This window comes from Vombatus ursinus, unplaced genomic scaffold (assembly GCF_900497805.2).
Source record: "Vombatus ursinus unplaced genomic scaffold, bare-nosed wombat genome assembly UNPS02014817.1, whole genome shotgun sequence".
Classification (NCBI taxonomy): Eukaryota; Metazoa; Chordata; class Mammalia; order Diprotodontia; family Vombatidae; genus Vombatus; species Vombatus ursinus.
Window position 1 is genome coordinate 12,656,966 of NW_020954595.1, and position 18,121 is coordinate 12,675,086.

Genomic DNA, 18,121 nt, shown 5'->3' on the forward strand with positions numbered 1-18,121 from the left:
CCTTTGAACCCCAGCTCTCTGCCCACCTGCTCCTCCCACCCCTGAGCCAAATGAGAGCCTAGATTTTAAAAAGACCTGAAAGAGTGGGAAGATCCGTTCACACGGTATTGGAAACTTCTCTACGATCGTGGTCTGCTTGAATACTCCAGTTATGAAGAGCTCACTACCTTGGGGGGCGGGGCGGGGCAGCCTGTTCCGGTGTTGGACAGCTCCCAGTTGTTAGGAAGTTCTCATATAAATTGAGTAGTTTTCCGGCTGAGAGTAGAATTGGGGGAGAGGGCCGGGCTTGCCCAGAAGGTGGAAGGTAAGCTGGTGAAGGAGACAAGGCACAAGAATTTCCTGAGTGGGACCCGTCCCGGCCAGACTGGGGAGACGTGACTCGTAACCCCGATTGGTGACCTTGGTCCGAGCAGGGAGGGGACCCTGGGGACTGCACTCAGCTAAGCCAAGCCCAAAGCGCTGACGTGATGATGGGGGAACCTCTCCCTTCAGGCCTGCCCACAATAGCTCTCTGGTTTTTTCATTTGTTTCCAGAACCAATTTAAATCCTGGCTTCCTTGAGAAATCCCAAGAGGACCCCCTGCCTCTGCCCTCAGAGCAGCATTCACTCCCTTTGATGTAGGTTGGTTTCAGCTGCTCAGATTGGTGACGGCCTGTCCTTCCTACGTGAAGATGGCGCTTCTGACCCACCATCAGTAGGAGTTGTGTCTCCACCAGTGGGGTGGGTCTACCCTGAGCCATTTAGAGTCCACACACTCAGAGCTGGCAAGGACTTCAGAAACTGTCTGTTCCCGTGTCTGACCAGAGCTTTCAGCCGTCACTCTCCCAACGAGGGCTCACGGGGCCTCTACTTGAAGACCCTGGGGGGGGGGCGCCCCTTAAGGCAGCCTGCTCCACTCGTCTGTTAGGAAATCCCTCCTCAGCTGAAATCCTCCTCATTGCAGCTTCTGCTTTCTGAGGCCAAGGAGAACGAGGCTAATTCTTCTTCATCACATAGACTTCCACACGTTCTCTTCTTCCGCAGACACTTGGAGACAGCCGTCATGTGCCACTCAGCTTTCTCTTTCCCAGACTAACCACCCCCAGTTCTTTCAAACCATCTCCTGCAGGATGGCTTCGAGACCTTCATCGGTCTAACTGCCCTTCTCTGCATCACCTCCAGATTCCCAATGTCCTTCCTAAGGGTGTAGCGCCCAGAACTGAGCACAGAGGCCATGTGTGGTCTGACCTGGGCAGAGTGCAGGAGGCTATCATAGCTTTCTCATTCTCAATCCTAGCTGGCCCCAAATGATGCGTTTTCTTGGTAGGTGTTCATGCTGTTCACTCATACTGAACTTGAAATCCACTGATCCTCAGGTCTTTTTCATAGGGACTCTTAATCTGGCCATTCTGACTCATTTTGGGCTTGAGAAGTTGATTTTTTGAACCTAAACACAGTACTTTATATTGATCTCTCTTGCACATTATCTTGTTCGATTTAACCCATCATTCTGGCCTATCCCTGAGCCCTCTCTGCCCCCCAGTTTTGTGCTTGAAACATAGATAAGCACACCATCTATGTCTTCATCCAGATTCCTAATGGAAATCCTAGGTTTGAGGAAAGATCTCCGGGTCGCGCTACAAGAGGCATCTCTCTGAGACCTCATTAGTGACCACTCTGGGAGTCTGGTTCTTTGGCCCTCTCCTCGCCCACCTGCCTGCACTGTAGCCACTGGGGGCCCCATTTCTCCATCTGGCCCTCAAGGATACCCTGACCTGTTCCTTGGGACCCCAGCTTCCTTTTCAAGCTGCTCCTCAACTGTTCCATTCGTAACATAGTCCAGGATTTTGCCAAGAATCCAGCCCACTGACCATTAGTTTGGAGACTCTCTTCTCTAGCCTTTCTTGAAAATCAGGCCAATATCACTCCTCCCCGGGCCCTGTGGCACCCCTCCCATTTGCCATCATTATCTTTCACAGGTCAGTGACAGTCCTCAGCACTGTCTCATTCTAAACTAGAGGATGTAGCCTGTGTGGATCTGATGAATGGAGCTCACAGAGGGCAGCCAGGTATTGGTGGCCTCAGATAGGCGTGGAGCTCATGACCTTGGCCTTGTTAACACTATGCTCTAACCACTGAGCACTCTGACTAGTAGAACGATATAAAGACATGATGCTCAGCTGCTTAACAGAATGATCAGCAGATGGACCCCTGGGCTTGGGGTCAAGAAAATCTGTGTGGACCTGGACTAAATCTGCCTTTCTATTCCGCCCCTCGCCTTGTTCCTGGTTCAGCCTTCTGCGGTCAAACAGATGTGGCTCATCCCTTCTGCAGACAATTTCTCTTCAGACACTTGAAAACAGCTCTCATATCCCCCACCCCCAGTCTTTTCTTCTCCATACTAAGCACGCCCACTTCTTCTAACTGATCCTCATATAACCTGAAATCCAGGCCCCTTGCCATCCAGGGTGCCCACCTCAGGCTAATCTGTAGCTGTGAGCCTCATTCTTTAAATGACGGTATCCAGACCCAAGTACATTCATTTTCATGTCATTTTCAGAGACATTCTATTTCAAACATGCCTCCCCCCATTCCTGTGTTTGTGAAGTTGATTTTTAAATGCATTTATCCTTATTGAATTTTATCTTACTAGATTTGGGCTGAATAGCCTGATTCTATCATGTAGTGTGTTAGCTTTGTCATTGGCAGAGTGGAAGCATGTACTATCGGATGCCTATATCTCAGTCAGTGATTAAAAAGTTAAACAGCACAGGGCCAAATAGATCCCTGGGGCACCTCCCTAGAGACCAGCCAAGTCCATAATCATCCACTAATGACTCCTCTTTAAGCCCTATCAGTCAACTAGTACCAAGTCCATCTAATTATATTATCTTCTCATTCACTTCTTTTCCACAAGAATAGCTTGAGACATTTTCCTCAAAGGTTTGATAAAGAATAACTAATTTCCCCTGATCTAAGAGTCCAATAACTCCTTCCAAAAAAGGAAACAAGGTTAGTCTGGAACGACCTGTTCCTTTTTAAAAAATTCTTTCTTAAAACTAATTTTATTTTTTTCAATTAATGAAAACCCACCTTATCTCCTTCCCACCCACCCCCACCTTGAAAAAGAAAGAAAAACAAAACCCTTTATGACAAATATGCGGAGACAAGCAAAGCGAATTCCCGCGTTGGCCACACCCTCAAAATTCTTCATTTTGAGCCCACTGCCCTCTGTCACTGGGAGAGCAATGAGTCTTCTGGAATTACGGTCGGTCATGCTGTTGACCAAACTTCTGGTTCTGCTCACTTCTGTCTGTATCAGTTCAAACAAGTCTTCCCTGGTTTCTCTGACATGGTGGCCACTTCTGGATGAGATCACATGGCTCTTCGCATTCTTTGTGTGGCTCCCTTTTCTAGATGCTCACTGACTGTCTCTTTGGTGACCCATTCTAGAATTTCTCCAGCAATTGAAGTCAATAACTGTGGATTCTGTTCTCCTCCCCTACCTCCCCCTACCTTTTCTTGGTCAGTCAGTCGACAAATATTTGTTAATAGCTACATTTATATAGAGCTTTAAGGTGCACGAAATGCCTTCAGGATGCTCTCTGTTTGATTTCTGAAGCTCTGATTGGGTGCCAGGCATTGTGCTAAGCATGGAGGAGACAAAGAATGGCAAGGTTGGTAGACTGGCACTTCTCCAATCACATAGCTCTAATAACTGCTTGCTAAATGCTTTTTGATTGGTTGGTGCCACTGATAATGGTTCAGAAATGCCAGTGAACAGGTCTTTGAGGAGCTGAGGCTAGAGTCCCTTTGGGCAAGTGGCTCAAATCCATCCAGAGCATCTCCTTACTTATCTTGGGCTTAGCTCTGCCATCTCTATTCCGTCCTTTCTAGGAGGTCATGCTCCTTGGCAGAGAAAAAAGCAAGGAAAGGACTGAGCCACTCCAGCTTCTCCCTCTTGTCAGTTCTCCTCATTCCATCCACCCCAAACAGAGATTCTGCCTCTCCTCTGCTGCTCCTTTTTCTCCCAATCCAGTATAAAAAACCCAACCTTTTTGCCACCCTCAGCTCTCTCTCCAGCCTCAGCTCATCTTGAGCTTTATTTAGGCGTCCTGACACTGTTTGTGTAGGACCATGCCATGCTTTTATATTTATCCTTTGTTACCTATCCTTCCTTCCATATTCTTTACATAGCTTTTATATCTCTGGGTTGGTGGGTTTCCAGTGCTTCCATGACAGTCTCTTCAGAGAACTCCCATTCTTTCTCCTCACTGGGATTGTTTCCCTTCTTAAGCATCTCCCATCCCTCCTGGGCTGACTTCTTCCTCAGAACCTTATTCCATGACACCCTGCCTATCCTTCCTCTGAACCCCTTGAAGTCTATTTTCCCTAAAGCTGGGGTGTGTGTCTAACTATGCCCAGATTTCCTTTCCTTCTCTATCCTAGATTCTAGGAGGGAGTGGTCACTTCTCCCTAGGCTTCCCAACATTTCCATCATAGCAACCCAGACTTCCCTGATCCTGAGGATCGACTCCATATATAGTTTCCCCCTTGTTACTTGTTGCACCCTTTGAAGAATTAAATTATCATTAAGGCAAATCGAGAAGTTAATAGCTCTTCCGCTTCTCACAGAGAGAATGTATTCCGGCAGATGTCTGAATAATTTTTCCCCATCACTCTTCTATCCCACCTCTAACTCAGGCTTCTTGTCTCTTGTTTCTCATAGTCCTCATCCGTTCCCTCTTTCTGCCCCAGTGGTCTGTAGCTCACAAAATCACTTCAGTTTCCCTCTCTCTTGGCGTTCATCCAAAAGCTTTCCATCATGTTTTCATCCTGGGTTCTTGCATCTCCTTGGGTATAAGAAAGAAGCTATAAGAATTCCTTCTTAACGTACAGTTATACCCCACCTTTACTTTGACCTGTCCTGTCTCTTTGGAATAGAGCCATATTCCAGTCATGGCTGCCATCCTACCCAGTCTCAAGGATACACGTGAGGTCTCGTTTGCCTCTTTTGTGCTAACTAGGACCTTTAATTCCTGTCGCTTGTTGCATAAACATTTGGTGTTTGCTTGTAGACCTTTGAATCCAGAGGTGTTACAATGCTCTGTTTTTCAGGATTTTATCTCATGAGCTCATGGATATCTCAATCTCTTTCTTTGTTGCTCTCACTCTCTATGTTATCCAGCTTGGTGGATTATAAAGCAGTTTTTTTCCCCCTCTTCCATCCTTCTTTACTGAAAAGCTCTTTTGTTTAGATTTTCAAGACAGGAAGCAAATTCATTATTACCTGTCTTTCTTAAGCATGCTTCATCTCTGGCCCAGACTATGTCATTCCTACATTTTCATCCATAGTTCAGGAGTCCAAGACACTACCTTCTTAGCAAGCTATTCACTCCCCAAATCATTATTTCTCCCCTACATTTCTTACCTTTGCGGGGCAGCAGTGAGGGGAACACAACCTAAACCACTCTGGTCTTCATTTTCTTGCCCAAGACTTCCTTAGTTTTGGCAATACTTTTAGATTTCCCTGACAGTATCATTTGTGCCCACGTGGATTATCAAAGGTGGCTTGTCTTGGGAGGCTCTCTGTGATACCTTGGACATGTTATGCTCTGGCAAGATGACCGACCTCTCCATGGTCACCTCAGTTCCCTTCAGCAGAGAATCACCAACCATTCTTGCCCTTTTCCTCTGACGCTCACAGCTAATTTCTCCCCTGGAAGCCTCTGTGGTCCTACTAGATCACTTTTGGAAGACAAACAGCTGCTTCCTTCTCAGAGAATTCCCTCATCTTGAGGAAGTGCCTCCAATCTAAGGATTTGCCGGTTCTTTTCTTTTCTTCCTCCTCTGGGCAACTCTCTTCTCCTTGTCCTTCTCTCTGAGCCTTTACACATCAGTCCTCCTTGAATGTTCTGAGTCCTGCTCCTCCTTCAACCTTTCCTCACAGAAGTTAAGTAGAATTTTGGATCCTACTTGAACAACTTGGAGATTGTTCTTGACTTTTTTTAATTTCTTCCATCTCTTTTCTTCTCCACCAGCCCAAACCACTCCAATACTAGTGCAATCTCCTTCTCTTTCTTATTCAGCTCAAATTTTTCTCTTGTCTCTTGTTCCTTCTCTCACAGCCGTCTTCCAAAGAAACCAAAAGTAGAATCACCATCTTCATTTTCATCCCCATCATGCCTTGGTCCATGGCTGCATGCTCATAAGTTCAAGGCGAGGTATATTGTGTGAACAGAACATGGTAGTAGCCCTCTAGAATAACAACCCCACTCATGGACACAGAAAACAGCAAACTTGCCCAAAGTAGTTTCCCCCCTGTTATCTGGCTTGAATCTTGGCATAGCTCAATGCCCTAACCTGGCATGGAGATGACCTGGGGTCATCAGAAATCATGCCAGTAGCATACAAGCTTTGGCAGGTCCTACAAAGCTGTGCCTCATAGCAGTCTTCTGTGGGACAACCAGCCTGGCTGAGTCTACAGGGGTTCATTGTTAACTAAGCCACCAGGTGGTGGATTTCTGCACCACACAGAGCCTTAAGCACTGTTGACCAGGAAGCCAGGAAGTGGAGGGTCCATGACTGGATGGGTCATGGTCATCTAGTCCACAGGGACCCAGTGCAGCACAGATCTTTGGAGGACTCTTCCCTCTCTGATCCTCTCTTATTGTTTTCTGGCATCTCTTTAAGGAAATGGGAACAAAGCATTGAGGGACCCTAATGCAAGGTTCTCTTCATTGTTGCCCAACTGTACAAACCTGTCATTGGTGGGGACATCCTTGCCTGAACCTACCCAGCCTGGCCCAAGAAGGCAAGTGCCTTTTCAGATGGATAACCAGACTCAGAGAGGTTTAATAAACTTCCTAAAGTCATACAGAAATGGTGGCAGAGTTAGGGCTAGTCCACAGGGCTCATGACTCCCTGTTCAGGATTCTTTCATTAAACTGTGCCATGAGCTAATTTTCCTTTAGTTTAGCCCGAGCCTGTGCTCTAGGCAGCAACCCTCCTCATTAGCACACTGGGGCTTCTTTATTCCTCTTGACCTCTATTTTAAGAGTCTCTTCCCCATCTCTCTTCATAAGCATCCATAGGGTCTCCTCAATTCCTCCAAGCCGCTTTCTGTAGCACTTTCTCAGATTGAGGTCAAGAATTTCTCCTAATGACATGCTGCCCTTTCTTCACTTCCTTTTTATCAACCATCTCTGTCTTTTCTGCCTCCCTGTGTCCCACCCTCCCAGCCCCACCCTCGACTCCCTGTGGGTGCCCTCCCTCATGTCACTTATCTCCTGGTCCATTGTCTATAATCATTAACAATAGTTGCCCATTTGCACCAATTCTGCAGTAGAGACACCTTATATATAATAAAGAGGACCAAAGCACAAGGGCCATTTGGGGAAGGGCGATATTCCCTGCAGGTTCCACCTCCTACATCTGCCAGGTCTCTTTCTGGTTTTTCTTTCCGAAGTCCCTGCTAGTGTCCGGTCTTCCAGATTCCCACTAGCATTCTCTCCAACTTCTCCCCAAGGTTTCTCACCGTTCCCCCATCAGGTTTCCATGAAGGTTCTTACCTTTGTACACACACACACACACACACACACACACACACACACACACACACACAGAGATTTCCCCGTTGGCATGTGCCTCATTGGCCTCAGAGGATAGACTTCTAGAGTATAATGATATTATCAAGAAAACCCAAAGCTTTTCTGCCCTCAGAAAGAACTTGCCAAACCCCTCTGACCTGGCTGTCACTTCCTGAGGAGGCTGGTACCTGACAGAGGAAGCCCAGTCAGTAGGAATTGAGGAAAGAGGCTTTGTGAATGCAGATTTGGAGGTTGAGACTGCAGCAGGCTGGCATCGTCTCCAGTACACACAGGGCACTCTGGCAAAGAGAGGTTCTGCAAGTAACAGGGAGGAAAGTTGAGGTCCGCAAGGGGGCAGGATAGGAGAAGGCGCTGGTCCATTTGGCAAAGAGGAGGCAAGGACGCAGTGCAAAGAAAAGGAGGCAGCAGGGGCTGAGGAGTTGGTGCCCCTCACTCTGGACCTAAAGTTGGGATCATCCTCATCCTCATCATTCCCTAACACTTTACAGCTTGCAAAGCATTTTACAAAGATGATCTCATGCGATGCTTCCAACACGCCTGAGATCCTAATGCTCAACATTGGAAGAACAGTTTCATGCCCATTGTGCCACCTGATGAGCAGCCAGGCTTGTGACTTAGGCAGTTCAGCATCATGATCTCCATCTTACACGTAGCACCTGACCGTGCACGCACACACACACACCCCACACAGACCTTCTTGACATCCATTCAAAAGTATAGTTTATGAGCTCTTATCAGTGTATTTACTTTTACTAATTAACCAGAAGCTGCATTGCTTTGAAGCAAAAACAAAACCATTTAATCAAACAGCATAGTGAATAAGGGAACAAAAAGATTCCCTCTACCCCCAGTCCCACATGGGGTACACGCCACCATGGGATGCTCTATGACCAATGGGGGTGAACACACAGAGAACACCTGAAGGGAAGGGACACATACCCAGAGTCCATGTTGCCAGGGTCCACGTGTGAAGGGCACATTAAAACACATTTGGCCAGAGAGCACGTGTCCAAGGACTCCTAACTCCTCCAACCTTCCCAAGCCCTTGATGTCCAGTAATGTCATCATAACACTCTTGGCTACGTATCTTCACCACTCTCCTGGTTACCAAGCTGCTCTTGGTTACCATCCGCTAAGGACCAATTAGTGTCAATCAACCAATCAGCCAGCATTTATTAAGTGCTTACTGCATGCTCAGCACAGGGATAAACACCAGGGGTATGAACACAAAAACAAAACAATCTCTATTCTCAAGGAGCTCACACTCTACTGAGAGAGAGAATGTGTAAGACACAAAGATGTACAGAAGATGAATGCAAGGTCATTTTGAGAGAGGGCAGGAAAGGTTCTCCAGTGTGGCCACTAGTTCTCTGTCACCAACACTGGGGTGCAGAGGTTAGACAAGCTGTTCCTGGAAGGGAGAGTTACAGCTCTTTTCATGCACTCCCAAGGGCCAGAAGCCATCACCTCCATCCAGGTAGCCAAGAAAATTCAGAAGAATTCCCAAAGCTGAGAGTAAGTCTATGCTTTTTCCCTTGATCCCAACTAGCAAAATAATTTTTAACTTTTGTTAAATCCTCATTGTGAGTTTTTTCTTCCCCTAAAGTTCATTTCATCAATGCTGCCCAAAAATACAAAATATCAGAGCTATGTTGGGGCTGGGATGATGAGCCCATCCTCTCTGATTGTCAGCAGACAAACCTCAGCCTCCACACCTGCTTCACATTCCTCTCTCCCTTCTATACACCTTCTAGTGTCTTCTGGGTTATACTCAGTTCGGCACAAAAGTCACTTGTACAAAGGGGAAAACTAAGGTTCACAGAGGTTGAGATGTGTCCTAAGGTTAGCAGAGTTGAGACAAGAACCCAGGTCTCCTGACTTCTAATGTGTTATGCTGCATGTGAATCAAGGTACAGGATCATGTCAATCATTCACATCTTAATGTGAATTAATTGATCAGATCCCTTACCAGTGTAGCAGCTTTCTGAGAACACACTATTGATAGAATGTTAGGGAGGACGAGAGAAGGAAGAGAAGAGGAGAAGAGGAGGAAAGGAGGAGGAGGAAGACAGAACTTTGGGACTCAGACCACCACTCATTGAGAGCAGCGCTGGAAGAGGCACTGTAGGAGGGGACATTCAGAGGGCAGACCCAGAACAAAAAGGGTCACTGGGCTTCTGGGATCCAGGTTTCTGAACCCTTCCTAGTGTAGTGTGCCCTGTCCAAGGATAAGGCAGGTCCTCAGATAACCACACACAAATGTGCCAAGTGTGTATAAGAAGCAGAGGGCGCTACAGTTGTTAACCCTAGGAGACCCATTGGACCTCATTGACATCTCAGAGACGTTACGGCATAGAGCTCAGGATTAGACTCTGATTCTGGAAGAGTAGCCTATTCCCCAGGAAAAGAACCAAGGAAGGAGGTGGGGGGGGGAGGCCATTTTAGAATAGAACATATATACTCATGTGAGGAATTCCAGAGACCCAGTGTGGGGAGGAGGAAGGTCACGGTGGAGAACATGGAGGTGAGAACAAATAGAAGAACAGATAAAAGCAATGTGGTCGTTGGTGTTCACCAGAGACACTGGACAGAAAAAACAGGAAAAAGATTACCGACCAGGCAATGGATAAAGGACGCTGTGCTGATGAGCGTTTGCAAACATCTAGACGTTGTTGTTGTCATTTAGTCATTTCAGTCACATTTGACTCTCTGTGACCCCATTTGGGTTTTCTTGGCAGAGACACTGGAGTGGTTTGCTATTTCCTTCAGCTCATTTGACAGGTGAGGAACTGAGGCAAACACAGTGAAGTGACTTGCCCAGGGTCACACAGCTAGTAAGTGTCTGAGGCCAGATTTGAACTCAGGAAGATGAGTCTTCCTGACTCCAAGCCCAGGGCTCTGTGCACTGTGCCACCTTGCTGCCCTGAACATTGAGTGTTGGTTGGAGACAAACGGCTGATGCATTTGTGGGTTAATGATCATTTCCATCTTCAGAAGGCAGAGGAGCAGCCAGTGGAATTGCTACTCTGGACCTCCTTCTGACCACCAAGGATGACCTGGTCACTTTTGGGATTGAGAAGAGCATTTGAGACAATAAGCACTCCCACTCAGAATTCTTGAACAGAAAGAGAGTACATGTCCCAGATTTGGGGAAAGTGAATTTCAAGGGATTCATTGAAAAGAGTCAACAGGTCAAGTCAACAAGCATTTATTAAGCCTTTATTGTGTACCTGGCGCTGTGCCAAGTGCTAGGATTATAAAGACGAGCAGTGGAAAAAGACAGTCCCTGCCTTCATGAAGCCTACATTCTAACAGGTGAAGACAGCACATAAAGAGGCGCTGAAAGGACAACAGGGAGAGGGTATCTATGCCAACTATGGCAGAAAAAATCCAGAGAATACAGAGCAGAGCTCAAAGAGAAATGAAGGCATGACTGGCCCATGCACTTTCCTTATAATGAAGGTTTGGGGACAAATCAGTCTCTCAGAAGAAGGTGTCACAGGGTTGGAGTGAACTTCTGGACTGAGAAGGCCCCAGGACAGGGGACAGGAAGAATCTTATGACCACAGCTTTGTGGGGGAAGTCAGCCCAAGAGGTGTGAATTTAACTCCAGCATGAAATTCTGAAGATCAAACATGAGGAGGAAAGTGTCTGCACAGAGAGTTCATTAGCAATGTGTAAAAGATAGAAACAAAGTCAGGTAACAAGTAAAGAATCTTTTAGGAATTGTGTGGGGAGCAGGAGAGCCCAGAATGAGCTGAGGTTGGTGGTGATGGGGAGGAGGACTGAAATGCTCTTTGTAGCTATGTTGTGGATAAGAGAAGGGGCCCAGAAGGGACAGGACTGCTGTCTGGGGGCTATGGGATGCTGACGGCTGCTAATACTGGGAAGGCTTAATGACTCCATTCTGGTTTTGTTTGTCATTCATCCCAAAGGCGTATGGGCCAGTTGTGTGGTGAGACTGAGAGACGCCAGATGGATGGCCTCCATGGTGCACTTGTAATAGGACTAGAACAGGAGCCCTAGTGTGTGGGGTGGGGCCATGACAGCAGGATGGGTCAAGAAAGCTGGACGTGTTGTAATTACACCATGGAGAAAGAGGCTACACGGATGAAATCATGGACCCTTTGAAGTATGGAAGCATTTCTGTGCCAAGGAGAGACTGGCTCTGATCTAACAAGAACATCTAACTTGGAGTCAACAGGATATAAGTGAGACGGTAAGAGGACACTCAGCTGCTCTTGATAAGGACAAGTCACCAGCTCCAGACCAACTAAGTCCTTGGGGCCTGGAAGATCTGGTTGATATGATTGCTGGGTCTGTCAGTGATCTTTGATGTATCCCAGAGAAGAAAGGAGAAAACAATCTGTAAACTAAAGGATATGAAGCTCGACTTCTCATCCTGGCAAAATTCTAGAAGATGTTGCTAAAAGGATGGTTTGTGGACATTTAGAAAGGGGAGCTGTGATCACGAAAAGCCACCATGGCTTCACCAAGAACAGATCGTGCCATGCTGAACCCATTCTCTTTTCAATCTGGTCTAACAGATCAGAGAAATGCTGTAGATATGATATACTAGATTTCAACGAAGCACTGGACAAAGTTTCTCACACTACACTTGTGGACAGAATGGAGAGATGTGGGCTAGATGATAGGACAGTTAGGTGGATTTGGAGCTGGTTAAATAACGAATCCAAAGGTAGAGTCATTAATGGTTCAATGACAACTTTGTAGGCACCGTTGAATATACCATACCCCTGGTATATGTCTTTGGCCATTGTTCAACGTCCAACAATAATGGGTTGGATGAAGCCATAGTTATCACATCTGAAGGTGCCATGAAGCTCAAAGGAATGGTTGACACAATAGATGATAGAGTTGAGATCAAAAAAGCTGCCACCAGACTTGGATAGAATCAACTAACATAAATTTAACCATGATAAATATGAAGTCTTAAATTCATATTTAAAAAATGAACCTCACAAGTCCAAGATGAATGGAGGAGGTGTGGCTAGACAACAGTGCCTGTGCATAAGATAAGGGGGAGCGGGGTTTAGTGGCTGACCAGCTGAATTTGAGCCAACAGTATGCCACGGTAGCCAAGAGAGTTAATGCTCTCCCAGGCTACGTTAGGAGAGACAGTATGTCCAAAACCATAGAGGTCGTGGTTCCAGTTTTCAAGCCACTGAAGTCTTGGGCTCAGTTCTGCACATTGCATTTTAGGAAGGACATAAATGATCTAGGAAATGTCTAGAAGAGGAAGATTAGGTGGGTGAGATAACTTTGGAATGCCGTGTGAAGATTGGTTGAAGGAATGGGAATGTGCGTCCTGGAGAGGGTTTAGGAGTGAGATGACAGCTATATTAAGGTATCCAAAAGGCTGCCACATGCAAGAGGGGTCAGGCTGGTTCTGCTTGGTTCCAGAAAGCCAAACTAGAAGCAACAGGTGGAGGCTGCAAAGGTGAAAATTTGGTCTTGATTTAAAGAAGAACTCCCCAACAATTAGACCTATCTAAAAGCAAAACTGGGAGCTTTGGGGGATGATTGGTTTCTTCGGTCAAAGGCTGGACAAGCCCTTGTTGGAGATGTTGGAGAAGTGAGTCTTATTCAGGTGTGGTTTTGGCTAGATGGGCCCTGAGTCACCTTCCAACTCATGGGTCTTTGACTCAGAGCAGTTTGCTTGGTCAGCAAGGGCGGCTGTCCTGGATGAGATGAAGGATAGTGACCCATGTGGACAAGAGAACGGCTCCCTGAAGAGCCAAGGACTCTTCTGTTAGTGATTAAGGACAGGAGACACACACATATGTAGATATAAAGACATCCAGATACAAGATCAGAACCTATTTTAAGAATTGGTCAAGGAAAGTTCACGGAAACTTGTCCATGCAAGATAAACAAATAGACCTCAAGTTGAAGAATAGTCTTATAATAGAACAAGAAATCTCAGTTCTTGAGCTAAATCTTTCCTCTTTACCCATGGAAGGAGGAGAGGAGCAGGAATTTCCAGGACCAAGGAGGACCAAGAGTGTGCCAAGGAGAGAGAGAAGTCTGCCTCCACCCATTGTTTTAGCAGAGAAAGTAGGGGGAGAGCGGCCAGGCTCAGGCAGCATGGGGCTTTACCATTGCAACCCTTCTTCGCGTTCTCCCTCAAGATGCGTGGTTGACCAGCAGAACCGTGCTTGAGTAATTCTCAGAAGCGTGATTTCCTTGTCTTTTTGCCTCTGATATTTCTCATAATCCCATGGCACTTCCTTAGAATTTTATTAAGAATTTCAAATTTCCTGGCAATGATTTCTAGATGTCTCCCTCAGCATCTTCAAATGTTAGGGGTGTGAGCACCTAAGGAGGGGAAACAGGAAAGGAGTAAGGAGACCTCTGTGTCCTGCACAAGTGAGGATTTCCCAGTTCCCTGCCCGACCCCAACCCCACTGTGTTTGAGCATGCCCCAAGGTAGACTAGACATTCCAGCTTGATGCTGCAGCCCAGGGTTCTGGCTATCCTTGGAGGTGCCCCACAAACCCCTCTGGGGGCCCTAAACACCTGCATGAGATGCCATCAAAATACCTTGCCTTCTTAACATGTTGGGTGATAAATGCACCTCCCCAGTCTGTGTGCCTGCCTGCCAGTGATGTTTGTGCTGTTAGATGTACGTGCTTTGGTGTGGCCCACTCTTCCCGCATGGGGCTTTTGCTTCCTCATTCCCATCCGGGGCTTGACCAGCAAGTGGCATTTGGATGCTATATCCATGAAAAGTGTTGAATGAATGTGCCTCAGTTTCCCCCAGCTGACGGAAGCGCTAATCTTGTCACACTCAGCAACTGCGTGCAGAAATGTTACTGCAGGCCAAAGCGGGCTCAGCAGCACTCTTGCAAGATGTCAGAACTGTCCACCATTACTCTGTAAGTGTGCATGACCATGGCCGGCGGGTGGCAGTGGGGAGCAGGAGGAGGGAGGTGGAGGCGCATGAGACAGCTGCCAACCCAGTACCTGCTTCACACCCGCTGGGCCCCAGAGCACGCGCCTGCCACCCTCTCCCCCGACCCATTGCACGTCCACGTTCTGGGGTCTATGCACCTGCTGGAGTACCATCCCCGGGAGGGAGCGAGAAGAAAGGCAAGGAGGGGGATGGGATGGTGGAGGAGGGAAAGTGACCCAACCCCCAAAGTCAGCCCTGGATGGCTCAGGAATCAGAAAGCCTATCACCAAATCCTCTACAGGATCTTGGGAAGGTCTCAGTTTCCCCATGGGTAATCTCCTGAGGCATTAATGTTAGAGGAGAATCTTTGGGTCTGACTAGTCCAAGAATCCCTTCACCAGCAGCCGTATGGTGGGGGGGCTCCCCAGGGATAGGGAGCTCACCACAGTTTAGAAGGGTCTGAGTCCGCTGGTCAGACAGCTCAGATCCTGGGATAATGAGGAAACTGAGGCCCACAGAGGTCAAGGTGACTTATCCCAGATCCCAGAAGAGCTGAGATTTGAGCTCAGACCTTGGAACGCCAAGCCCGGGCTCCATCCTCCTTGTCATCAAGTCCTTCCTGGTATGCACTCCAGTCTCTCTATGTCCCCTCTCTACCATCAGCCTCAGTTGTCCCCAGTGTCACAGAACAAGTTTAGTCAACTGCTCAGGGCTTAGTAAGGTTTTTTTGATCTGACTTAACTCACTGCCAAGCACTCCCTGTACTAGGTACTGGGGATACAGAGTGCCTGCCCTCAGGGAGCTGACAGACAGCTTGTACATCCACAAGTGTCTATAGCATGAATGCCAGCTAGCTAAGATGGGTCACTAGTACTGGGAGAGGAGAGGGGCAGGAGCAGGAAAGGCTTCACAGAGACAGTAGCCCTTGAAGGAAGACCGCTATTATGGGTTGGGGGGTGGGTTCCAAGCAAGGCAGACATCAGGAGGAAGTCACAGAAATGGACGATGGCGGGCCAAATGTGAGGAACAGAGGCATGGCCACTCTGACTGGACCCTAAAGTGCAGGAGGTAGAGCAGTGGATAAATAGGTTGGAAAGGGCCTGGAAGGCCAAAGGAATTTGTTTTAGCCACAGGCAATAGGGAGCCATTTCAGGTGACCGAGCAGAGGAGTAGCGTGGTCAGATTTACACTTAAGGGAAGTTATTTGGCGGCTGCGTCTGACCCCTCCTTCGAGCTTCTCCAGACATGATTCCTCACTCCAGGCTCGGCATCCCCTCCAGCTCTCAAGGGTCTGTACTGTGTCTCTGAACTTCAGGCCAGGAACAAGGTCAAATCCCAGGCCTCCCTGTTCTCCCTTGAACTGAAGTGCCGGGGCCCCTCCCCACCTCCCCAGGGACGTTCCCCTTTATCCTTTGGGGTTCAAAGGCTCCTTGGGGGCTGCTCAGGTTCTGCCTAGCCGAGGTATGAAAGACAGGGGCCGTTTGAGAGCCCCCAGGGTGACTCAATCAACAAACGTGTATTAAGGACCTACTATGTGCTCAGCCCTGTGATAGGCAAAACCCATGGGCAAGTGGAGGGTCTCCAAAGGAGGAGGAATTCTGGGCCCCATGCATCCAGCCAGTCAGTGTCTCTGTGCCCAATGGAGGCCTTTGCTCGCCACTCTTAAGAGAAAGAAAGTCCCCCATTCTTAGTCCTCTGATGCATGGTGGGGTGGGATCAGAGGGTCACTGTCTACCTTCTTGTTTCTGGGCAACTTTTTGTGCTGACCAGGGATGTACACATGAAAACACTGTGTGTGTGTGTGTGTGTGTGTGTGTGTGTGTGTGGGTGGGTGTGGGGGGGGGTGTGGGTGTGTGGGTGTGTGTGTGAAGTCCCTGATTTTTAACGTTGGGAAGTCCTTAAGTCTTGTCAGCTGAGCAGATCATTGGTTAGGAGCCATTACACGGGGAAGCTGGACAGGAGCAGAGGGGGCACGGGAAAGGAATCTAGGAGGCAAACTCTATCATTTTAACCGGCCTGCCCTGGAGGCTGAGGCTGATACCCCTGGGGCCACTGAGCATCCTGAAGCCCTGGGAGGAGGACCAAGCAGTCAAGGGCAGGAGAAGTAAGAGGAGAAGGCAGGATCCCACCCTTACAGCCAGCAGGGGCTCTCAGGAAAGGCTGAGACTCATTTCCCCTCCAATTAAAGGCTTTTACCTGGTTCTGAGACTTCCTCCTCCCTGGCCGGAAGCCAGAAGCGTTGGACAGGGCTTGTCAATCCCGGCCTACTCAGGACACTTCCACCTGGGCCCAGCCAGTGGAAGGACCCCTGCATTCTGGGCTGGGTCAGTGGAGGTGGGGGGAGAGCTCTCCAAAGCAGGAACCCAGGCCAGGGGGCTCTCCACTCCCCACTCTCCACCCACCCCCTAATATAGTTCTATCTCAGATATACTCGTCCAGCCCCTTCCCGGGAAGGCCAGGGAAGTCACAAAGTCAACAGTTAGTAACTGAGCAGTCAAGCAAAAGAGCCCCATGATGGGCCTGGGGGGCAGGACAGAGGGAGGAGACATGATCTTTGCCCTTAGTGTGATGGGGAGAGGCAGACCCCCCCCCCCCGGTAGCTCATATCTGAGGTGGTGGATGCAACTGCTGAGGAAGACCTTGGAAGAGCTCCAATGGAATGACACAGGATCCACAATGCAGGTGGCATAGTTGTCAAACTTAAAGATGAACAAAACTGAGGGCAAAAATAGCCATGATTTTGTCGGGCTGGAACTTAGAAGGGAAACTTAATATGAATAAATATAAAGTCTTATACTTTAGGGTCAAGAAATCAACTTCGCAAGTGTAAGATGGGGAGGTCTAGTCTGAGAGGAGGTTATCTGAAAAAGACTTGGGGTTGGGAGTTTTCATGGACCAAAAGCTCAGTGTAAGTCAGGAGTGTGAGGGAACACCAACCAAGCCAATAGGATGCTGGACTGCTTTAGGAGAGGGTAAGCTTCCAGGAACAGGGAGGAGAGAGTCCCTCTGCCCTCTGCCCTGGTCAAGATGACATCTGGAGTCTGGTGTTCAAATTGGGTGGTGAGGGAGGACAGTGATAGCCATAGAGCATCCAGAGGAGGCAACCAGGAGAAGGAAGGGCTTAGTTACATGTCATCTGAAAGCTGGTTAAAGGAACTCCTGGAGAAGGCGAGCAGGCTGGGGAGAGGTAGGGAAGCAGTAAGGGGATGGGACTGATAGCTGTGGTTGAGTATCAGCAAGTAGGCTGTCCTAGAACACTGGAGGAAAGATGAACCTTGTTCTGCTTGGCCCCAGACAGCAGTGCCAGGAGCAGGGGTAAGAGAATGCAGAGAAGCTTCTCCACCCATGAATGCTGTCCCCAAAGAGGGTAGGATCTTTGGGAGGTAGCAAGATCCCCACCATTGGAGGTCTTTAAGCAGAATCTGGACAGCCCTTTGTTAGGGTTGCTTCCGAGGGGACTCTTGCTCAGGAGTGAGCTGGACTGGATGTATTCCACCACCATCATCATTTACCATGGCCATTACTATAATCACCCTCATTGTTGTCATCATCGTCATCATCATCATGGTCATCACCATCGTCATCATTATCATCACCATCATCAACATTACCACT

The 18,121-nt window shown here is 48.0% G+C and overlaps 1 protein-coding gene across 1 annotated transcript in view; it reads left to right on the forward strand.

Moving 5' to 3' along the window:
• ADCYAP1R1 (ADCYAP receptor type I) overlaps window positions 1-18,121 on the forward strand; it is a 59,016-nt gene that overhangs the window by 32,600 nt on the left and 8,295 nt on the right. The window contains exon 11 of the mRNA XM_027835906.1: window positions 535-618. Within this exon, the coding sequence (XP_027691707.1) occupies window positions 535-618 (84 nt within the window). The remainder of the gene's footprint in view (window positions 1-534; window positions 619-18,121) is intronic.